This window comes from Leucoraja erinacea, chromosome 4 (genome assembly GCF_028641065.1).
Source record: "Leucoraja erinacea ecotype New England chromosome 4, Leri_hhj_1, whole genome shotgun sequence".
NCBI lineage: Eukaryota > Metazoa > Chordata > Chondrichthyes > Rajiformes > Rajidae > Leucoraja > Leucoraja erinaceus.
The window spans coordinates 61574131-61599363 of record NC_073380.1 but is presented as its reverse complement, the minus strand read 5'-3'; the positions used below and the strand labels follow the sequence as shown (position 1 = coordinate 61599363).

At 43.7% G+C, this 25233-nt stretch overlaps 1 protein-coding gene across 1 annotated transcript in view; it reads right to left on the bottom strand.

Moving 5' to 3' along the window:
- prex2 (phosphatidylinositol-3,4,5-trisphosphate-dependent Rac exchange factor 2) overlaps positions 1-25233 on the bottom strand; it is a 317095-nt gene that overhangs the window by 166466 nt on the left and 125396 nt on the right. Inside the window, exons 19-21 of the mRNA XM_055634430.1 lie at positions 12869-12954; positions 6674-6810; positions 2371-2494 (exon numbers count right to left, since the gene is read on the bottom strand). Coding sequence (XP_055490405.1) covers positions 2371-2494; positions 6674-6810; positions 12869-12954 — 347 coding nt within the window. The remainder of the gene's footprint in view (positions 1-2370; positions 2495-6673; positions 6811-12868; positions 12955-25233) is intronic.

Here is a 25233-nt window from a genome sequence, read left to right as displayed (position 1 = left end):
GTCTCCTAATTTGAGGAAGGACAGCCTTCTGATTGAGGCAGTGCAGCGTAGGTTCACGATATTGATCCCTGGGATGGTGGGACAGTCATACGAGGAAAGATTGAAAAGACTAGGCTTGTATTCACTGGAGTTTAGAAGGATGAGGGGGATCTTATAGAAACATATAAAATTATAAAAGGACTGGACAAGCTAGATGCAGGAAAAAGTTTCCCAATGTGCGGCAAGTCCAGAACCAGGGGCCACAGTCTTAGAAAAAAAATGGGAGGACATTTAAGACTGAGATGAGAAAAACGTTTTCACCCAGAGAGTTGTGAATTTATGGAATTCCCTGCCACAGAGGGCAGTGGAGGCCAAGTCACTGGGTGGATTTAAGCGAGAGTAAGATAGAGCTCTAGGGTCTAGTGGTGTCAAGGGATATGGGGAGAAGGCAGGTATGGGTTATTGATAGGGGACGATCAGCCATGATCACAATGAATGGCGGTGCTGGCTCGAAGGGCCGAATGGCCTCCTCCGGCACCTATTTTCTATGTTTCTATGTTTCTAAAACTAACAAGAAAGGCCAAAAGCAAACTCATAATTAATTCTCTGATCTCTTCATTAAATACAAGTGAAAATAGTTATTAGAAAAGGGAAAATGAACACAATTAAATCAGATGTATAATTTAGGTGTAATCCCAATATCATACGTATGACAGCATTGGAAGCATTCAAACAATGTTTCACATCCATTTATATTATATGGAAATCTAGATTGTATTATTTCCGCACTAAATGTGGATCTTAAGATAAGTTACAGGTAAGTTACATACGGGCACTAACCAGTTTCAACCCTTCAATTTACAACCAAAAGGCACTTCATATATTTTAGTTACATAATGGTTATGCCAATGTAGTTTATGTTGCAAATACAATGGACTTAGCATTAATTGTAGGATGAAATGGGCAAACAGCCTAGCAGCTCGAGAAAGGCAAGATTGCAATATATTTGCAGAACTTTACAACAGGAACTTGTTTGAATTGTTTAACTCTGTCTCTTGCCTGGCAATGATACTTTGCTACGGAGAACCCTGTGCTACAGAGAATTCATCAAAATCAGGAACAAGGGAATGTATTGAGAATGTTGATGGAGAACGATTCCTCATGAGTAGAGAGATTTCATTCCAGTTGAAATTGAAGTAGAGGAGAGGTAACAGGAAGAGATGGAGAATGCAGTGGAGAAAACACGGAGGCGTTTGAAAATTGTAGTCCGGATTTTCGGAGAAGATATCATAGGAAAAGTAGGCAGTAAAAGTTTCCAGGGAGCGAAAAAGTAAAAGAAAAGATTATGAGATGGCTTCTAGATATTTTGGGAGTGGCTAGGAATTATAAATGGGACGTCAAATGTGCAATGTCTGGAGATTTGCAACGGAGGTGGAGAGAATGTAGGTTTTATTTCCGGAGATAAAGTTTAGGGGGGACCGATTCGGGCGCACCAAGCCGTGGAGAGTTTCAACCGTCCCGACGAGGGAGTTCCGATCACCCTGACGCGTGGGTTTCAGATCGCCGCCTGCGAGAGCTTTGATGGCCCAGACTGTGGATGGTTCGACAGCCCTGACCGCAGAAGAATAAAGTGGGAGAAGAATGGACATTATTACCTTCCATCACAGCGAGGAATGTGGGGAGCCGCTAGTGTGGATGTTTATGTTAAATTTTATTTAATGTGGCTGTGTGTCTTGTTCCTTTTCACTTAGTATGGCTGTATGGTAATTCAAATTTCACTGTACCTTAATTGGTACAAGTGACAATAAACTGACCTTGAAACCTTGAAGGTATTCCAATACATTTGCTGCAGATATTGCCCCATGGACTAAAAGACTGATCTAGACCACTGGCTCATAATATCCTATATTGTTGACATGCATCCCGATGTAGATTTAAACCCATTTGAACAAGTGAAAATCCTCAAATCCTGCAGTCTTCAGGCAAGACATTCTTGCATTACTCAATTATTTTGTAATCATTTAATTACAAAATCAATACATTGGGAAATAATGTCATTAAGTTGATGCAATAGAAACTTTAAATAGGTTGCAAGGTTGCGATGAAATAATTTGAAAGGACGATAAAAGGCAGTACTCTAAAATCATGTGTGTGAATACAGTATTAACCTTTGATAACGTCTCATCTACAAAGTTACAGGTGTTTGAAATCTGATACAAGAACAGAATGCTGGAAATATTCAGCATGTCATGCAGCTTCTGACATAGTAAGAGTATTAACATTCTAATGAAGTCAATTTTCTGAAACTCTGACTTCATAAATACGGCCTAACCTGCTGTGCATCTCTGGTATTCTCCGTTTCATTTTCATTAACATGTAACAGCGGCTTACCTTCATTAAAACCATCTTGCACATCAGCATTACTTCCTCCTGAAGCTGGCCCCTTTGAACAGAATTTCTGAAGATCCTCCTGACCACTCTCAGCATTATTATATACCCATTGAATAGAGTCTTGCTGCATGACCAAAACAAAAGATATTATATGGGTAAAATTAATTTCACCACTGAATAATAGGTGCTGAATAATTTCAAGATGGATCTCTTAGTATATCTTAATCCCTAAACATATTACAATGGTAATGTGTCATTCATAAAAGCTGTTGAATTTTTTTGAAAAGGGAGGAAAGTGGAGAAATTTTAACCACAGTTTTTAAATGAATGGTATGGAAGTGTATGGAAGTGGAGTGATAAGTGGATTGCTTGCTACACCATCATGGTACACTGGCAGCACAGTAAACCAAATTCTGTTCCGACTGTTGTCTGTGTGCAGTTTGCACAACTCTGAATCTGTGCTAGATAGCTACGTTAGATTGACGTATCTTATGTTACTATGCTCTAACAAAAGCTCAATGTAATGCAAGTCAAAGACATTTGTTCCATTAGCTCCTCAACCAAATTAGAATTTCTTGTCTTAATGGTTACTATCTAATGGATGCATTGCATCTAACAAGCCTGTCACCACAATCACATCAAAACTTAATGCCTCAAGCACTCAGAACAGCATCAACTGCAAGTTTCCATCAATTATCATAAGATCATTAGAGATTGGAGCAGAATTAGGCCATTTGGCCCATCAAGTTTAGGATAAGGGGGAAATCTTTTAGGACCGAGATGCGAAAAACATTTTTCACACAGAGAGCAGTGAATCTCTGCAATTCTCTGCCACAGAAGATAGTTGAGGCCAGTTCATTGGCTATATTTAAGAGGGTTAGATGTGGCACTTGTGGGATCAGGGGATATGGAGAGAAGGCAGGTACAGGATACCGAGTTGGATGATCAGCCATGATCATATTGAATGGCGGTGCAGGCTCAAAGGGCCGAATGGCCTACTCCTGCACCTATTTTCTATGTTTCTAAGTCTACTCTGCCATTCAATCATTCAATCTGTTCTGAATTTGTTGTCTGTGTGCAGTTTGCACAACTCTGAATCTGTGCTAGATTGCCATGTTAGATTGACGTATCTTATGTTGCTATGCTCTAACAAAAGCTCAATGTCATGCAAGTCAAAGACATTCCAACACAGATTCAGAGTTGTGCAAACTGCATACAGATAACAAAGTCAGAACAGATTGAATGGCAGAGTAGACGATGGGCCAAATGGCCTAATTCTGCTCCAATCTCTAATGATCTTATGATAATTGATGGAAACCTGCAGTTGATGCTGTTCTGAGTGCTTGTTGCATTGACCTTTGATGTGATTGTGGCGACAGGCTTGTTAGATGCAATGCATCCATTAGATAGTAACCATTAATGATCTATCTCTCCCTCCGAGCCCCATTCTTCTGCTGTCTCCACATAACCTCTGGCACCCGTACTTTCAAGAATCAATCTATCTATGCCTTAAATATATCCACTGATTTTGCCTCCAGTCTTCTGTATCAAGTGGGGACCCTTCTTCAGACTTCAACCAACTTTGTCAAATATGCTTTACCTTCCATAAATGTAATAAAACGTCCCCATTATTTAACTCCAATAGTAGCCAACATGCTGTATGACTTCTTAACCTCTTGTTAGACATGCCTGCACATGAACACCCAAATCCCTCTGAACTTCATTCATAGAACATAGAAACATAGAAATTAGGTGCAGGAGTAGGCCATTCGGTCCTTCGAGCCTGCACCGCCATTCAATATGATCATGGCTGATCACCCAACTCAGTATCCCGTACCTGCCTTCTCTCCATACCCCCTGATCCCCTTAGCCACAAGGGCCACATCTAACTCCCTCTTAAATATAGCCAATGAACTGGCCTCAACTACCCTCTGTGGCAGAGAGTTCCAGAGATTCACCACTCTCTGTGTGAAAAACGTTCTTCTCATCTCGGTTTTAAAGATTTCCCCCTTATCCTTAAGCTGTGACCCCTTGTCCTGGACTTCCCTAACATCGGGAACAATCTTCCTGCATCTAGCCTGTCCAACCCCTTAAGAATTTTGTAAGTTTCTATAAGATCCCCTCTCAATCTCCTAAATTCTAGAGAGTATAAACCAAGTCTATCCAGTCTTTCTTCATAAGACAGTCCTGACATCCCAGGAATCAGTCTGGTGAACCGTCTCTGCACTCCCTCTATGGCAATAATGTCCTTCCTCAGAGTTGGAGACCAAAACTGTATGCAATACTCCAGGTGTGGTCTCACCAAGACCCTGTACAACTGCAGTAGAACCTCCCTGCTCCTATACTCAAATCCTTTTGCAATGAAAGCTAACATACCATTCGCTTTCTTTACTGCCTGCTGCACCTGCATGCCTACCTTCAATGACTGGTGTACCATGACACCCAGGTCTCGCTGCATCTCCCCCTTTCCCACTCGGCCACCATTTAGATAATAGTCTGCTTTCCCGTTTTTGCCACCAAAATGGATAACCTCACATTTATCCACATTATACTGCATCTGCCAAACATTTGCCCACTCACCCAGCCTATCCAAGTCACCTTGCAGTCTCCTAGCATCCTCCTCACAGCTAACACTGCCCCCCAGCTTAGTGTCATCCGCAAACTTGGAGATATTGCCTTCAATGCCCTCATCCAGATCATTAATATATATTGTAAATAGCTGGGGTCCCAGCACTGAGCCTTGTGGTACCCCACTATTCACTGCCTGCCATTGTGAAAAGGACCCGTTTACTCCTACTCTTTGCTTCCTGTTTGCCAGCCAGTTCTTTATCCACATCAATACTGAACCCCCAATGCCATGTGATTCAATTGTAATTTCTCTTTGTTTAAATAATAATCAGCCTTTTAATCCTTTCACCCTGTTGCATGGCCTCACAATTTACCCACATTAGACTCCATTTGCCAGGTTTTTGCATAGTCACACAATCTTCCATTCACTCATTGCAGAACCATAATTTGCAAATCACAGAATGTCCTTCCACCTATTCTTGCATCATCAACAAACATGCAAACCAAGTTTTATTCTCTCCTCGAGGTCATTAATATAAATCATAAACAGATGAGGGCCAAGAACTGATCCCTGGGTTACTCCATCAGTTATATCCTTCCAGTCTGAAAATAACCCATTAGTCCAGCTCTGAGATTTCCATGCAACAACGAGTTTTCAATCTATGCAAATACACTTCCTCCATTAACCTAGATTCTTAATTTACGCCCAAGCTTAAATAATGGATTTATGCAAGACCTTGACTAATACATTTTGGAAATCTAAATACGCTACACTCATAGTTTTACACTCAATCAACTGCCTGTCACATTGTCAAAAGAACGAAAGTGTTGAGATAACTTTTCAGGTTAGGCAGCTTCTCTGGAGAACATGGACAGGTGACGTTTCGTGTCAGGTCCCTTCTTCAGAATTCAACCAATTTTGTCAAATGTGGTTGTACCTTCCATAAAATCATGTTGACTGGGTTTGATTATGTCCATGTTTCTAAACAATTAGTTATTTCCTCTTTGTTTATGGTGATAAAGTCATAAGGTCATTAGGAATAGGAGTGGAATTAGGCCATTTGGCCCATTACGTCTACGCCATTCAATCATGGCTGATTTATCCCTCCCTCCTAACCCCATTCTCCTGCCTTCTCCCCATAACCTCTGACACCTGTACAAATCAAGAATGATTATGGTCTCTAACATCTTGCCAGTTGTAGGCATTAAATTAACTAGCATTTATACAAATGGCATTTATTTACCCAATCTTCTGCATTATTCCCTTTTTGTACAAGTGAATCTGGTATGGTGTTTTCAATTTGCTAGTGCCTTCCTGGAATTTATTTGAAATTAGCCCACCTGTTATCTCAGGGATATTTGCAGCATCATCCATGGTGAAAACTGATGCAATTAAATTGATTTATTATATCTGCTGTTTTTTGTCTCCTCTTCTTAATTCACCAGTCTTGGTCTCTAGCGATCCCGCAATTACATACCCACCTTCTTCCTATTTAGGTAACCACAGAAACAAAATGTTTTTTCTCAAATTCAATTTTCTCACTTCTTGTGGACTTTAGTCTTTTTTTGTGTGTTAGACTCTAAAACCTCCGAGTCCTCTGGATATGTACGTACCACCAGCCCTTGCCACTTTGTGAACCCTCCTTTTTATTGATAAAGAAATCCTATGTTAAATGCACAAAAGTTTAATTTTCAGTAACTTCAAACCTAACTGTCCAAAAAGTCGAGTGTTTACCTGTGAAGGGCGCTTGTATTTCCGACATGCTGTGACATGTGCTATCACACTTGCATGACTCTCTTTGTTTACGTTGATCCCATTTACTTTGATGATGCATTGGCCAGGGTGCAGACCAGCTCCCGCTGCCACAGTTCCTACGTCACATAAAAAGACCATCAGAAAACTTAAAGTACAATATCAATTTTGTTATTTTGTGCATTAGTGGTGGATAATGCAATATTATGCAAGTTTAAGCCTCATTATTTCATCAATAATAAAATGGCAATAATGCCCAAGTTAAATACAGTCCAATACAATGGACTGGTTAATTAAAAATGTATGCACCATTTATATCAATGGTAGAACAAATAGCTTATATATATTACCATATTCTTATATATATTACCATATATTACCATCTTGGATATATTACCATATTCCACTCTAGCATTTTCATTAGCAAATGTAAGCAATAAGGCTACTGGCATCGAATTCACAAGGAAGCACTGAAACACCAGGTTGCATTAAACGGATAAAGTAGAAATTCTGGAGAAATATACACAAGATTACAAAAATCCTATGTAGATTGAGATAATAGAAAGGAACATTAATAATGATCGCAATGATGTTCGAGATTTATTAAGAAGTTGATGGTGTTATTTTTCATGCAAGACATAATGATCAGCAAATCCCCAAGTTAATCTGATAATCATGTTTATAACCTGATTATATCGAACACGGGTTGCTATGGGAAGCAAGGAAGTAGACTGTTGGGGCCCCGGAGATCTTTGCATCTTTGTTAACACAGAGCACAGTTGAGGTATGAGAAGAATGCTGGATGCCTGTCCCGCTGAGTTACTCCAGCATTTTGTGTCTACCAGTGGATAACTAATGTTGGTTTTATATTAAAGACCGGCAGTAATGATGAGTTGGGTAACTACAGGCCAATGAGTGGTAGGAAATGTCAGGAGAAAATCCCATAGAATATGATACATGTCCATTTGGAAAGGCAGGGATAATCAGGGATGGCCAACATGGCTTTGTCAAGTCTATTTAAATTTATGGTCATATGCACGTACATATGTACAGGTACAATAAAAATCTACTTACAGCAGCATCACAGGCATATTGACTGAGCCAATACACAAAAACATAAAAGATATACAAATTACATATGTTACACATATATTCTACAAGACAGTGAAAAGAAAAAGACTGCAAAAACAAGACAATACATGCAAAATTCAATTAGAAAACATGATAGTGCAAGAGGTGATAAAGGTAGGATTAAGGGGTTGAGCAGGTGGCAAGAACTCGATGGTTGTAGGTAGGCAGCTTTCCCAGGCATCTGTACCTCCCGCTCGAAGCCAGCTCAGATGGTAGGGATCCTTGATAATAGATGCCGCCTTCTTGAGGCAGCTCCTCGTGTAGATTATTCAATGGTGGAATGGGCTGTGCTTGAGATGGATTGAGCAGAGTCACTACTTCCTGAAGACTCTTGCATACCTGTGTGTTTAAAATGCCAGTACTTTTTACCGTGCTGCTGAGAAAGTTTGTGTTTCCGAGGAAGGTTGGTGATTTGACAAATCTGTTTAAACTTCTGAGAAAGTAGACATGCTGGCAAAACCTTCTTTATGATTCTATCTATGTACTAGGCTCAGGAAAGGTCATCCAATATCTTTATGTCCAGGAATTTGAAGCTGCTAACTCTTTCCATCGCCAACCCACCAATAAAATCTGACAATAGACACAAAAGGCTGGAGCAACTCAGCGGGTCAGGCAGCATCTCCAGAGAAAAGGAATAGGTGATGTTTCAGATTGAAACTCTTCTTCAGAAAGAGAGTCGGCAGGAGAAATGGAAATCAGACATATAGATGGTAATATAGAGAGACAAAGAAAAAAAACAATGAAAGTTTCGCAAAAAGCACCAATGATTGAGGAGAGGTGGAGCCCACAATGGTCTGTGGTTGGCTGTGGAGTAGGTGTCAATGAGATATACAGTGATATTTAACAAGACAACTGTGAAATTAGTAAGATGATGAGCATAACGGGAGGGTCGGAGAGAGAGGAGATTCAAGGGTTACTTTAAGTTAGAGAAATCAATATTCATAACGCTGGGTTGTAAGCTACCCAAACATACAGTGGCTTGCAAAAGTTTTCATATCCCTTGAACTTTTCCACATTTTGTCACGTTACAACCACAAACGTAAATGTATTTTATTGGGATTTTATGTGATAGACCAACACAAAGCGGTGCATAATTGTGAAGTGGAAGGAAAATGATACATGGTTTTCAAATTTTTTTACAAATAAAAAACTGAAAAGTGTGGCGTGCAAAAGTATTCAGCCCCCTTTACTCTGATACCCCTAAATAAAATCCAGTGCAACCAATTGCCTTCAGAAGTCACCTAATTAGTAAATAGAGTCCACTTGTGTGTAATCTAATCTCAGTATAAATACAGCTGTTCTGTAAAGGCCTCAGAGGTTTGTTAGAGAACATTAGTGAACAAACAGCATCATGAAGCCCAAGGAACACACCAGACAGGTCAGGGATAAAGTTGTGGAGACGTTTAAAGCAGGGTTAGGTTATAAAAAATATCCCAAGCTTTGAACACCTCATGGAGCACTGTTCAATCCATCATCCGAAAATGGAAAGAGTATGGCACAACTGCAAACCTACCAAGACATGGCCGTCCACCTAAACTGACAGGCCGGGCAAGGAGAGCATTGATCAGAGAAGCAGCCATGGTAACTCTGGAGGAGCTGCAGAGATCCACAGCTCAGGTGGGAGAATCTGTCCACAGGACAACTATTAGTCGTGCACTCCACAAATCAGGCCTTTATGGAAGAGTGGCAAGAAGAAAGCCATTGTTGAAAAAAAGCCATAAGAAGTCCCGTTTGCAGTTTGCCACAAGCCATTTGGGGGACACAGCAAACATGTGGAGGAAGGTGCTCTGGTCAGATGAGACCAAAATTGAAGTTTTTGGCCTAAATGCAAAACGCTATGTGTGGTGGAAAACTAACATTGCACATCACCCTGAACACACCATCCCCACTGTGAAACATGGTGGTGGCAGCATCATGCTGTGGGGATGCTTTTCTTCAGCAGGGACAGGGAAGCTGGTAAGAGTTGATGGGAAGATGGATGGAGCCAAATACAGGGCAATCTTGGAAGAAAACCTGTTAGAGTCTGCAAAAGACTTGAGACTGGGGTGGAGGTTCACCTTCCAGCAGGACAACGACCCTAAACATACAGTCAGAGCTACAATGGAATGGTTTAGATCAAAGCATATTCATGTGTTAGAATGGCCCAGTCAAAGTCCAGACCTAAATCCAATTGAGAATCTCTGGCAAGACTTGAAAATTGCTGTTCACAGACGGTCTCCATCCAATCTGATTGGGCTTGAGCTATTTTGCAAAGAAGAATGGGCAAAAATTTCAGTCTCTTCAGTCCCAAAAGACTTGCAGCTGTAATTGCAGCGAAAGGTGGTTCTACAAAGTATTGACTCAGGGGGGCACCAGTTGCAAAGGGAGATACAGAGGTCCAGGTCTTGGAGCTTGGTAATGTGGTTCGAAGAGATTTTGTGTTGAATACTGAAATATAGTCGATCCAACAGCAGAATGTATTTTGATTATCCAGATGGCCCAGGGCTGAGTGGAGAGCCAATGATATACACAAAAAGCTGGAATAACTCAGCAGGTCAGGCAGCATCGATGGAGAAAAAGAATAGGTGACGTTTCGGGTTGAGACCCTTCTTCAGACTGAGAGTCAGGGGGGGGAAAGGGAAACGTGAGATTAGAATCTGATGTGAATCTGTTTTTGAAGAAAAGCAAATTGAAGTGGATCTAAGTCATTTCTGACGCAGGAATTGATTCGCACATATCAACTCATCCACACATTTCTGCATGAGTTTGGTAATGGCTGTAACATACTCATCGGGTCCACTAACAAAATTCTTGAATGTGGCCCAGTCCACCAAATGGAAGCAGTCCCATTAATGCTCTTCAGCAACTCCTGTCCCTCCAGCAGCATTTCATAGTTCACTTCACTGGTGCTCCCAGTTATGTTCCAGCCAAATAGAACTTTTGGAGTTTTGTGTACAGATCTGATCAGCCATTGCAGGAAGGATGTGGAGGCTTTTGAGAGGGTGCAAAGAAGATTGACCAGTATTCTTCCAGGGTTATCAGGTATTCATTCAAACTGTTAGAGAAAATAATATAGGCCAGAATAATACTGGAGATTTCAAAAGGACAGGTTTCAAATAGTCTGTCAAGAAACTTTGGGGAGAGAACACCATCTTCCTTAATCATCTCAGTCATGACTTAGTTGGGAACAATCTTCCCTCGTCAAAATATTCCAGGATGAGAAATTTGAATTCAACCTAAATTTTTTATCTCTCCTCCACAAAGTTTTTTTTTCAGTTTCTCATAAAGAATAACACATAAAAGCCTCGAAATTCAATTGCCTAACACTGTTAGTTTTCTTCCTGCATTCTGTAATTAAAAATTGTTTCTTTAATGAGAGCGAATTGAAAATATTCCTACTTCCAGTTCATTGAGCTTCAAGTCATAAATTCAATAAAGCACTTGACGGCAGCTAACACAATTTCCACATCAATAGCTTACCCAATAACATTAATTTGTATTCAATATCTGTTTGGACCATGGCAAAGGAACTCGGACCAGATTGTGTTTGAAGTAACCATTGCGGGGAATTCCCACCATACTGGAGTTTGGGTCCATTCCTATGCCGGAAAAACTGATCTTCCTAACACTGGAATGGACCCACAACGCAGTCAGTTAAGACCTTTATTTACCTAATCCCAATATCCAAATATCCCCTCCACATAATGTCACAATCATTCAAGAATCATGTCATAACATTTCATCTGCCAATACCACAATCTTGCCAGCAGACCCAACCACGATCTTCCACTCTTCCCAAATCCTGCCAACTGCCTCAACAATCCAGTATGATTTTCAATGATGAATTTGAACAACAACCTACATTCCTCATGTATGCCATTTGGTCCCAAACCTCAACGCCAGCTCTCGACACCCACACCCACCACTGACCACCACAACAAAGATCCAAGATGTCTCTCAATATTCCTATGTTACTCCACACCATCCCGTCCCCCAAATGCAATTAGCATTAAATGCTTTACTTTCACCCAACCCCCAACTATAATTCTAGCACAAATGTGCCATGGCCAATGGATATCTTGCCCTCAAACCCAGCCTTGGAACAGATTGCTGGGAGGCGTGTCTTCAGTGAACCCCGAGTCAATTGAAATTTGCAGAAAAATGGTCATGAGGTACTCTGCTTGCAAAGCCCACCCAGTATCAGTCCAGTCGACCAAATTGTCTCCTGCAACTAACATCAGCCAAATAATGCTTAAATCGGACTTACCAGCAATGGCCATATGCTACCAGGAGCTTCCTAAAAGCAACTTCTGTTTTTCTTGTTAATAAACATTCATTATGTGAAAATATGTAACATGGTTAAAGTGACACATCTTTTGAAAGAAATAAGCTTACATGTGGAGTGTTCAGTGCTTTTGAAATTATAATTTGTCTTTGAAGATCATGTGATAGGTATAGAATTAGGCCAATCGACCCATCAAGTCGGCTCTGCCATTCAGTCATGGCTGATCCATCTCTCCCTCCTAACCCCATTCTCCTGCCTTCTCCCCATAATCTCTGACACCCGTACTAATCAAGAATCTATCTATCTCTGACTTAAATATATCCACTGACTTTGCCTCCACAGCCTTCTGTTGCAAAGAATTCCACAGTTTCACCACATTTTGAGAAAATAAATTGCTCCTCATCTCCTTCATAAAAGAACATCCTTTAATTCTGAGGCTCTGACCTCTAGTCCGAGACTATCCCACTAGTGGAAACATCCTCTCCACATCGATTCTATCCAAGCCTTTCATTATTCATGATATTCACTATTCACCATTGAAAATTTAATGACCAATAAATATGTGGGTTGAGACAGTACATCCATGGAACATAAATTACAAGTTACATTAGTACAACATTTGAAGTGAAACATTCAGTGCGATCCATTGCAAAAAGTACACACCAGTGCACAATGAGGCCGGTTTAAAACAGTAACTGAGATAATCCACCCCAGGGTCCAGCTGTTAGCCAGGTGCATGTAAGTAGCTGGTGTTAAACTTGTCTGGCAAAAAATCTTGTTACCTCTGCCAATAGCATGGACAACTGATGGACCAAATCCTCGAATCTGAAATCCAAGACCGTCCTCGGAGTCGGGGATCTTGATTGTCCTGTCCAAAGAAAATCCACTCGGTAATTAATGCTATTTTGTGACGTGCTAAATGACACAGGTATTTATAATTAGAAAAAAATTATTTAAATAGAAAATCCAGATACTTAATCATGAAAAAGCTATTGAGGCCAATTATCTGAATAGCAATTGCCAATTTTCAATAAATCGGGTCATTGTACAATGAGATTCAAATTTATTTTCCTGTATATTATAAGATTTCTTGTGTCTCAAGGCAGAGGTAATCCAGAGAAAAGAAAATGGTGAGAGTTCAGAGCATTTCTGGGTTGAAGGACGATTTTTTACTTTTATAGAGACTATTTTACAGGCCTGAAAAATATTGATTATCGTTGGTTTATTATTGTCACTGAGACTGAGATTTAGTAAAAACTTTGCATGTTATCCAGTCAAATCACAATATATACAAGCATAATTAAGCAATTCACAAGTGCAAAAGGTAGTGCAAAGAGAAAAATACCAGTGCAGGATACAATGTTACAGGGTTATAACATTACAGCTAGAGGAAATGCAGATTTTTAAAAGTGTAGGTTGGGAGATCAGAACTACATCCTAGTTTATCTTCTTCTTGCATATGGTGTGCACAGCCTAAAGTTGTAAGACAACTTGTTCCGTTTGATCTTCTGTTTGTGCACGCCAGATTGATTGCATACGTTGAAACAGGGTGGACCACTTGAAGGTTGCAATCTCCCACCCCTCCCAGCTTATGAGAGGACTGTTCGATGGTCTAATAGCAGTGAGGAAAAAATATTCCTGAATTTGGTTGTGCATGCTTTCAAGTTTTAGCATTTTCTGTCCAACAGAAGAGGAGAGAAGAGAGAATGTTTGAGGTGAAAATGGTCCTTGATTCTGTTACTTACTTTCCTGAGGCAGCGCGAGTTGTAGGTGGAGTCAATGAGAAAGCAGGGATGTAAGTTTGTGTGATGGACCGGGCTACATTCACAACTCTATGCAATTTCTTGCAGTCTTGGAAAAGGTGTTACCAAACCAAGCCAAGATGCATTCTGTTAGACACAAAATGCCGGAGTAACTCAGCGGGGCAGGCAGCATCTCTGGAGAGAAGGATGGGTGACGTTTCAATAGACAATAGATAATAGGTGCAGGAGTAGGCCATTCAGCCCTTCGAGCCAGCATCGCCATTCAATATGATCATGGCTGATCATCCCCAATCAGTATCCCATTCTTGCCTTCTCCCTATATCCCCTGACTCCGCTATTTTTAAGAGCCCTATCTAGCTCTCTCTTGAAAACATCCAGAGAACCGGCCTCCACCACCCTCTGAGGCAGAGAATTCCACACTCACCACTTTCTGTGAGAAAAAGTGTTTCCTCGTCTCCGTTCTAAATGGCTTACTACTTATTCTAAAACTGTGGCCCATGGTTCTGGTCTCCCCCAACATCGGGAACATGTTTCCGGCCTCTAGCGTGTCCAAACCCTTAACAATCTTATACGTTTGAATGAGATTCCCTCTCATCCTTCTAAACTCCAGAGTGTACAAGCCCAGCTGCTCTCAGCATATGACAGACCAGCCATCTCGGGAATTAACCTTGTAAACCTACGCTGCTCTGCCTCAATAGCAAGAATGTCCTTCCTCAAATTTGGGGACTAAAACTGCACACAATACTCCAGGTGTGGTCTCACTAGGGCTCTGTACAACTGCAGAAGGACCTCTTTGATCCTAAATTCAATTCCGCTTGTTATAAAGGCCAACCTGCCATTCGCTTTCTTCACTGCCTGCTGTACCTGCATGCTTACTTTGCAAGAGATGTTGCAAGAGATGCAACACTTGTCCCTTTACCTCCCCCCTCGACTCAAACAGTCGTTCCAAGTGCGACAGAGGTTCACCTGCATCTCCTCCAACCTCATCTATTGCATCCGCTGCTCTAGATGTCAGCTGATCTACATCAGTGAGACCAAGCGGAGGCTGGGCGATCGCTTCGCCGAACACCTCCACTCGGTCCACAATAACCAAGCTGACCTCCCGGTGGCTCAGCACTTCAACTCCCCCTACCATTCCTCATCCGACCTCTCTGTCCTGGGTCTCCTCCATGACCAGAGCGAGCAACACCGGAAATTGGAGGAACAGCACCTCATATTCCACTTGGGGAGTCTGCATCCTGCGGGCATGAACATTGAATTCTCCCAATTTTGTTAACCCTTGCTGTCTCCTCCCCATCCCCAACCCTTGGGCTGTCTCCTCCCATCGCTCAGCCCTCGGGATCCTCCACATCCTTTTTTCTCCCCACCACCCCCCATCAGTCTGAAGAAGGATTTCAGCCCAAAAGGTTGCCTATTTCCTTCGCTCCATAGATGCTGCTGCACCCGCTGAATTTCTCCAGCATTTTTTTGTGTACCTGCTTACTTTCATAGACTGATGAACAAGGACCCCCAGATCCCGTTGTACTTCCCCTTTTCCCAACTTGACGCCATTTCGGGTCAAGACCCTTCTTCAGACTGATGTCAGGAGAGTGGGCGGGTCAAAGATAGAATGTAGTCGGAGACAGTAAGACTGGTGGGAGAACTGGGAAGGGGGGGGGGGGGGGGGGAATAGAGGGAAAGCAAGGTCTATTTGAAGTTAGAGAAGTCAATGTTCATACCGCTGGGGTGCAAACATTTGAAGCGAAATATCAGGTGCTGTTCCTCCAATTTGCACTGGGCCTCACTCTGACAAAGGAGGCCCAGGACAGAAAGGTCAGATCGGGAATGGGAGGAGGAGTTGAAGTGCTGAGCAACTGGGAAAGTTAAGACGGACTGAGCGGAGGTGTTCAGCGAAACAATCGCCGAGCCTGTGCATGGTCTTGCCGATACAGAGAGGTTGACACCTGGAACAGCGGATATAGTAGATGAGGTTGGAGAAGGTGCAAGTGAACCTCTGCCTCACCTGGAAAGACTGTTTGTGTCTTCGGATGTATTCGAGGGGGGGAGGTAAAGGGACAGGTTTTGCATCTCCTGCGGTTGCAGGGGAAAGTACCTGGAGAGGGGGTTGGGACTAGTTGACCAGAGAGTTTCGGAAGGAACGGTCTCTGCAGAAAGCAGAAAAGGGTGGAGATGGGAAGATGTGGCCAGTAGTGATTATATTCTGTACTAGACTAAGTGGGACCCATTGGGTCCCAGCATCACACAGGTCATCCAACACAATATTCCACCTCTCGACCAATTCTAATATTGGTGGCCAGTTGGGGGGGGGGGGGGGGGCTTTCTGGAGCGCTAGTATGGGTGTTGTGGGCTGAAGGGACTGGTTTCCAGAGGGCTAGTATGCAAATTGTGCGCCAAATGGATTCTTGGGCTGGCGTCTCAGTCAATCAAGCCTGTTGTGCTGGCAACTCACTCACTCACGGCTGGTGGGCTGGTAGTTGACTCACGGCTAATCCTTGAAATTCTATTTCAAGCAGGGTATAAGGCCAACAAATTCAAGTGCAGTTTCTTACCACTTCTAGTAGGGTGCAAGGCCACCAAGTTCAAGTGCAGTTTCATACCATTTGAAGTAGAGTGCAAAGCCACTAAAGACAGCTAGTCGAGACCTCTCCCTCCTCCATCTTGCAGAGACTGAGCCACACCCACATTTCCGGGTTTTATAATCCCTCCCCCCACCGGAAAAGGTGTGGCTTTCATGGAGTGATTGACAGGAGAGAGATTCTCAACATTTTATTTAAAAACTAATAACACTTTTATTTTTAATTGATGGGAAGAATTCTCTGCACCTGCTCAGCGGAGGGGGACCGAGTAAGATGGCCAAAAATCACAGCCGTAAGTGGTAGCGTTTTATCTAAAATCAATATACAGTGCAAACAGGAAGTAAGTGCATTTACAGTAGTGCCTTTTAACTTCAAGCCAAATCACCCAAGCCACCATTTGCAGTAAGTAGTGCCTTTCAACTTCATGCCACCATTTGCTGTAAGTGGTGCCTTTCAACTTCAAGCCAATGCACCCAAGCCACCATTTGCAGTAAGTAATGCCTTTTAACTTCAAGCCATTGCATCCAAGCCACCATTTGCAGTAAGTAGTGCCTTTCAACTTCAAACCACACCCAAGCCACCATTAACAGTAAGAGGTGCCTTTCAACTTCAAGCCAAAGCAACCAAGCCACCACTTGCAGTTAGTGCCTTTCAAATTCATGCCACCATTTGCAGTGCCTTTCAACTTAAAGCCAAAGCACCCAAGCCACCATTTGCAGTAAGTAGTGCCTTTCACCTTCAAACCACACCCAAGCCACACCCAAGCCACCATTTGCAACATGTAGTGCCTTTCAACCAAGCCAAAGCAACCAAGCCACAATTTGCAGTAATAGTGCCTTTCAACTTCATGCTACCATTAGCAGTAAATAGTGCCTTTCAACTTCAAGCCAATGCACCCAAGCTACCATTTGCAGTAAGTAGTGCCTAGCAACCTCATGCCGCCATTTGCAGTAAGTAGTGCCTTTCAACTTCAAGCCACAATTTGCAGCAAGTAGTGCCTTTTAACTTCAAGCAATCGCACCCAAGCCACCATCTGCAGTGAGTAGTGCCTTTCAACTTCAAGCCACACCCCCGCCACCATTTGCAGTAAGTAGTGCCTTTCAACTTCAAGCCAAAGCAACCAAGCCACAATTTGCAGTAAGTAGTGCCTTTCAACTTCATACCACCATTTGCAGTAAGTGGTGTCTTTCATTATAACTTCAAGCCACCCAAGCCACACCCAAGCAACCATTTGCAGTAAGTAGTGCCTTTCAACTTCAAGCCAAAGCAACTAAGCCACCATTTGCTGTAATAGTGCCTTTCAACTTCAAGCCAAAGCTCCCAAGCCTCCATTTGCAGTAAGTAGTGCTTTTCAACTTCATGTCACCATTTGCAGGAAGTAATGCCTTTCAACTTCAAAGCTCCCAAGCCACCATCTGCCGTAAGTAGTGCCTTTCAACTTCATGCCACCATTTGCAGTAAGTAATGCCTTTCAACTGCAAGCCAAAGCACCCAAGCCACCATTTGCAGTAAGTAGTGCCTTTCAACTGCAAGCCCAAGCACCCAAGCCACCATTTGCAGTAAGTAGTGCCTTTCTATTTCATGCCACCATTTGTAGTAAGTAGTGCCTTTCAACTTCAAGCCACAATTTGCAGCAAGTAGTGCCTTTCAACTTCAAGCCAATGCACCCATGCCCCCCATTTGCAGTAAGTAGTGCCTTTCAGCTCATGCCACCATTTGCAGTAAGTAGTGCCTTTCAATTTCAAGACACACTCAAGCCAAGCCAAGCATTTTAGAACCAATAGCCATTTCTTTTGCAAGCTTTAGAACCAAAATACATTTTTTGCAAGCTTTATAACCAATAGAGACACTTTTTTTGCAAGCTTTGGAACCAATAGACATTTTTTTTTAGAACCAATAGACATTTTTTTGAAGCTTTAGAACCAATAGACATTTTTTGCAAGCTTTAGAACCAATAGACATTTTTTTGCAAGCTTTAGAACCAATAGACATTTTTTGCATGCTTTAGAACCAATAGAGACACTTTTTGCAAGCTTTAGAACCAATAGACATTTTTTGCAAGCTTTAGAACCAATAGACATTTTTTTGCAAGCTTTAGAACCAATAGACATTTGTTTGCAAGCTTTAGAACCAATAGACACATTTTTTTGCAAGCTTTAGAACCAATAGACACTTTTTTGCAAGCTTTACTTTAGAACCAATAGACATTTTTTGCAAGCTTTAGAACCAATAGAGACACTTTTTGCAAGCTTTAGAACCAATAGACACATTTTTTGCAAGCTTTAGAACCAATAGACACGTTTTGCAAGCTTTAGAACCAATAGACATTTTTTTGCAAGCTTTAGAACCAATAGACACTTTTTGCAAGCTTTAGAACCAATAGACATTTTTTGCAAGCTTTAGAACCAATAGACACTTTTTGCAAGCTTTAGAACCAATAGACATTTTTTTGCAAGCTTTAGAACCAATAGACACCTTTTTTTGCAAGCTTTAGAACCAATAGACATTGTTTGCAAGCTTTAGAACCAATAGAGACACTTTTTGCAAGCTTTAGAACCAATAGACATTTTTTGAAAGCTTTAGAACCAATAGACACTTTTTTGAAAGCTTTAGAACCAATAGACACATTCTGCAAGCATTTTAGAACCACTAAGGGCACTTACATATGTGGTAGACATGTGTTCAGTGTTATTCACAGCTCAGAGAAACATGACCCTCTGCCTTCCTCCATCTTGAAGAGATTGTGTGGCACACCACTTCCTGGTTTTATAGTCCCTCCCCTCTGCCGCCAGGGGGGCCAGCAGAGAGAATGAGGAATTTCGTAAAAACATTAATATCTCTCATTTTTAATCGACGGGAAAAATCCTCAGCACACATGTGGCGGAGGGGGGCTCCGAGCAAGGTGGCCAAAAATGACGGCCGTAGGTGGCAGCGTTCTCTCGGAAATCGCAGCACAGATGGCCAAAACCGGTCAAGAACAGACTTTTAGTAATATAGAAGATGTGACGGCTCATGGGGTGGAAGGTGAGGACAAGGGGGCTCTGTCCTTGTTACAAATGGGGAGGGAGGGGGAGCAAGAGCAGAGCTGCAGGATATTGAGGAGACCCTAGTGAGAGCCTCATCTGTAGTGGAAGTGGGGAACCCCCGTTACCTAAAGAATGAGGACATTTCCGAAGCCCTGATATGGAAAACTTCATCTTGGGCACAGATGCAGCGTAGATGGAGGAATTGGGAGTAGGGGATAGAGTCTTTACAGGAAGTAAGGTGGGATGAAGTGTAGCCCAGATAGATATGGGTCAGATGGTTTGTAGTAGGTGTCGGTCAATAGTCTGTTTCCTGTGATGGAGACGGTGAGATTTAGAAACGGTAGGGAGATGTCAGAGATTGTTCAAGTGAATTTGAGTGCCGGATGGAAATTGGTGGTGAAGTTGATGAAGTCAGTGAATTCTGCATAGGTGCAGGAGGTAGCACCAATGCAGTCGTCAATGTAGCAGGGGTAAAGTTCGGGGATTGGGCCAGTGTATCGCTGGAACAGTGATTGTTCGACATACCCAACTAAGAGGCAGGCATAGCTGGGGCCCATGCATGTGTCCATAGCTGCGCCTTAGATTTGGAGGAAGTGGGAGGAGACAAAGGAGAGTATTGTAGACAGAAATTGGTTGGTTCTTCGGTCAAGGAAGAAACGGAAGGCTTTAAGACCATCCTACTGGGGGATGGAGGTGCAGAGTGACTGGACATCCATAGTAAAGATGAGGGAGTGGGGGCCTGGGAAACAGAAGTCATTGAGGAGATGAAGAGCGTGCAAGAGTAAGCAAGGAGTAGTGGAAATGTTGAGGCGTTTGATGGCCCGCCAGCAGTTGGAAATGAAAAGGACTAAAGAAGGTAGAGGGCCATCCAGGGGAGTTCTTATGCATCCTGATAGGATTCTTTCTACTGTGCACAAGATGTTGGTAAGTCGTTGGAGACACGCCAAACTTCTTTAGTCTTCTGAGGAAGAAGAGGCATAAATGTACTTTTTGGGCCATAGTAGTTGGTTTGGACAAATTGTTGATGATATTTACACCAAGGAACTTGTAGCTTTTGACCATCTCCACTTGTCAATATTGATGCTACCTGGGACGCGGAGAGAGAGAGATTACTATTGATACAATGCTCCCTAACTCTCTCCAGTAGTCATTGTCAAGGTCCCTCCCTCTACAACAGTCTGTCCTGAAAACTTGTAAATGGAGTTAAGAGTAAATTTGGCCACACAGCCGGGAGTGTAGGAATCATACAAAGATGCTGAGAACACATTCCAGCAGGGCTCTGACTGTGGTCTATGAGTCAGGAAGTCAAGGATCCAATTGCAGAGGGGGGTGCTTACACCTAGGTCCAGGAGTGCAGACATGAATTTGGTTAGGATTATAGTGCTGAAGGTGGAGCCATAGTCAATAAATAGGATGTTATTAAGTGGGTGTTCTTGTTATCAAGTGTTCCAATGATGAATGTAAGACCAGGTTGATGGCATCTGCCATGTACCTGTTGCAACAATTGCCAAACAGTTGTGGATCAAAACTGTTTGGGAGGCTGGAGTTAATGTGGATCTTGACTAGCTTTTTACAGCACTTTCTGATGGTGGACATTATACTGCATTGTATTCATTAAGATAGTGATCTTCGTAAGGCAGGTGAGAAACACAGAATGGAGTTGGGAGAGATTTAAATGTCCGTGAATCCTGCCAGCTAGCCCACACAGATCTAAATTACGAGGTTGACCAGGCCTATTCCTTTCTGCAGGTTCACTCACATTCCGGAAGTAGCGGCGCAGCCCAAGCAGCTGTGGCTCACCTGCAGTCCGTCTGTCTTTCTTTTTTTTTGTCCTGTTTAGTTTATTTTGTTTATTTTAGTTGTGTATGTGTGGGGGGCGTGAGAGAAACTGATTTTAGTCTCCTCCTTTGGGGGGGATGCAACTTTGTCTTGTCATATCCCCCGTCTGGGGCTGCGCTGAGGCCTAATCGCGGAGCTGGTGGCCTCCAACTGGGACCGACCTCGAGACTCCGGAAGCAGAGCCAGGACTTTCCAACGCGAGGCTGGCCGACTTCGGGGCTGTGGAGGCGCTGTGACCCGACTTCGGAGGCTCGGCCGCAGGCTCAGTGGACTCAGTCGCAGGCCCAGTGGATGACAACATCGGGAGCTTGCAGGTCCCAGGTTGGTGATCGGTTCTTCGGAGCTCCCGCTGGACTGGAGGGCGGCAGCTTCGGCCGCTTCGACCGCCCCGAGCCGCAGAGTTTGAACCAGCCCGTTCGCGGAGCTCGGATGCGGCTGTTGGACTTACCATCACACGGCAGGGTCCCAACATCGGAATCCTGGATCGCCTCAATGCAGAGGGAGAACGAGGAGGGAAGAGACAAGGGCTTTAACCTTCCAAGGAGATGCCTGGTAGACTCACTGTGGTGGATGTTAAACTGTGTTAACTGTGTGTTTTGTTATTTTACTCTATGTTATGATTGCAATGTATATAATTTCATTCAGACTGAAATGTCTGAATGACAATAAAGGATACTTTACTTTACTTTAGGAAGGCCGATCTCACATCTGCTCCAGTGACCATAGGCATGAGTGCACCAGATCCTTTGACAATGCACAAAATACATTGAGCTCATGGGGGAAGGACACATTGGTCCCAGCAGTACAAGTAGCATAAAATTGTTTGTTCAGAAATCCCAACAGTTCAGCATTTGGCTCACAATGCTGTTTCCCACACTCACCCAAATTCACCCGAACCTCATTTTCCACAGTCCTACCAAATTTACTGGAGCCTCACTTCCTACATTCCCTACAAAATCACCAGGAATCTGTTTCTTCTGTTCTCTGTAAACTCACTGAAGCCCTGTTTTCTGCACTTCCTTTAAATTCACTCTGGCAGCATCTCATTCATTCCCTCCAAAAGCAGTTAGTACCTATTTCCCCAGTTCCATTTAAACTATGTGGGACGCTGTTTCCCACACTCCTTTTAAACTCTCCAGAGCCTCCAGTTCCTGCAGTCTTTTATAACTTATTGAGTTAACGAAAACAACGTAATACTACCATGTAATTAATTAAAATGGAATTAAATTGAGTCAAGGTATTAACATAAAATATCTGTAAATTTGGCACCATTGGTTCTTAGGGTGTAAGATTATCAGTTTTATTATATTTTGATGTATACCCAATGATATTGGACCGGACTTTAAATTTTCCCACGCTGGCTGGAAATCACCCGACCCGACTGAGGAACCCAGGTACGGTACCTGGAGATCCCAGGATGACCCCCAGAGCCAACGGGCTGGATCTTCCAGGAACAACGGAGCTGCAGCTGCCGACTTTGAGGGAACCCCCATTCGTTACGGAGCTGGAGCTGCCGTCTGTGAGGGAATCCCCGTTCCAGCGCAGGTTCGCAGAAACAGCAGGTACAGTAGGTACAGCAAGTACAGTACCTGGAAACAAAGGGGAGGCCTCCATTGTGTCCGGAAACGTGGCCAACGGGCAGGACTGCAGGTCAGAATGAAGCGCAGGGGACTTCGGCCCCCTCTCCATACTATCCTACTGGCTAATGTACAGTCCCTTAAACAAAGTGGAGGACTTAAGGGCAATACTGCTTTATCAAAGGGAGCTGAGGGAATGCTCTGTGTTCTGTTTCACAGAGACATGGCTCACCCCCAGCTCCCCAGACTCGGTCCAGCCTGAAGGGTTCTCCATCCACCGTATGGACCGTACCCTGGCATCTGGGAAAGGGAGAGGAGGGGGCGTCTGCCTCATGGTCAACTCTGCGTGGTGCTCAGACGTGGCAGTCCTGTCCAACTCCTGCTCTCCACACCTCGAACATCTGGCGGTGAAGTGCCGTCTCTTCTACCTCCCAAGAGAATTCACCGTTATCCTGACCGCGATCTACATCCCACCCCAGGCAGATGTCCGTCTGGCACTGGAGGAGCTGCACGCCGTGGTCAACAAACACCAGACGTCTTACCCTGAGGCATTTACCACCATTGCGGGGGACTTCAATAAAGCAAACCTAAAGAAATCACTCCCTAACTTCCACCAACATATCTCCTGCTGCACCAGAGGACCAAACACCCTCGACCACTGCTACACCGCCATCAAGAATGCCTATCGTTCTTTCCCTCACCCTCACTTCGGTAAATCCGACCATACCGCGGTGCTGTTTCTTCCTGCCTACAGGCAGCAATTGAAGAGCGCACCCCCAGAAGTGAGGACAGTACAGTGCTTGTCGGGGGGGGGGGGGGGGGGGGGGGGGGGGGGGAGGGGAACAACTCCAGGACCGTTTGGAGCCTGTAGACTGGGCAATGTTCAAGGACTCAGCAACGGACTTGAACGAATACGCCACAGTCGTTACAGACTTCATAAAGAAATGTGTGGAGGACTGCATCCCTACAAAAACCTTCCGAGTGTTTCCCAATCAGAAACCTTGGATGAACTTTGAGATCCGCACTCTTCTGAAGTCCAGACACAGGGCATTCACTTCCAATGCTACAGTGGCCTACATGAAGTCCAGATACGACCTAGGTAAGGCCATCAAAAAGGCCAAAAGGGACTCCTGCTCCAAACTGGAGGATGAGACAGATGTTCAGCAGCTGTGGCGGGGCCTGAATGCAATCACCTCCTACAAGGCGAAATCAGGAGGCAGCTCGAATGTCGGCGAAACATCACTCCCTGACGAGCTCAATGCGTTTTACGCACGCTTTGATAGGGAGAATACTGATGTGCCTTCCCGATCCCTCATTCGCTGTGATGGCATTTCAGTCTCAGTCACAGAGGCCGACGTCAGGAAATCCTTCAGAGGGGTGATCCCCCGAAAAGCACCTGGACCCGATGGTATACCCGGTCGTGTTCTAAAAACCTGTGCGGCCCAACTGGCTGGAGTTTTTACTGACATTTTCAACCTCTCACTTCTGAGGTCTGAGGTCCCCACCTGCTTTAAAAGGGCATCAATTATACCAGTGCCCAAGAAGAGTAAGGTGACGTGCCTCAATGACTATCGACCAGTGGCACTAACGCCGGTGGTGATGAAGTGCTTTGAGAGGTTGATCATGGAGCAAATCAACTCCTACCTCGACAAAAACCTGGACCCACTGCAGTTCGCTTACCGCCACAACAGATCAATGGTGGATGTGATCTCGCTGGCCCTCCACTCCGCTCTGGACCACTTGGACAACAAAAACTCATATGTCAGGCTGTTATTCATCGGTTACAGCTCGGCATTTAACACAATCATCCCCTCCAAGCTGGTTACCAAACTCGCAGAACTGGGTCTCTGCGCATCCCTCTGCAATTGGATCCTCGACTTCGGCATTCACAGACCACAGTCTGTTCGTATTGGTGGAAATGTGTCAGCCTCGATAACAATCAGCACGGGAGCACCTCAAGGCTGCGTGCTCAGCCCCCTGCTGTACTCACTCTATACTCATGACTGCGTAGCCAGTCACAGTGCGAACTCCATCATCAAGTTCGCTGATGACACCACTGTTGTGGGGCGTATCACTGATGGGGATGAGTCAGAGTATAGAAGAGAGATCGAGCAACTGTCCATATGGTGCCAGCGCAATAACCTGGCCCTCAACACCAGCAAAACCAAGGAACTGATTGTGGACTTTGGAAGGATAGGAGGGGGACCCACAGACCCATTTATATCAACGGGTCAATGATTGAAAGGGTCAAGAGCTTCAAATTCTTGGACGTGCACATCTCTGAAGATCTTTCCTGGTCCGAGAACATTAATACAATTATTAAGAAAGCTCATCAGCGCCTCTACTTCCTGAGAAGATTACGGAGA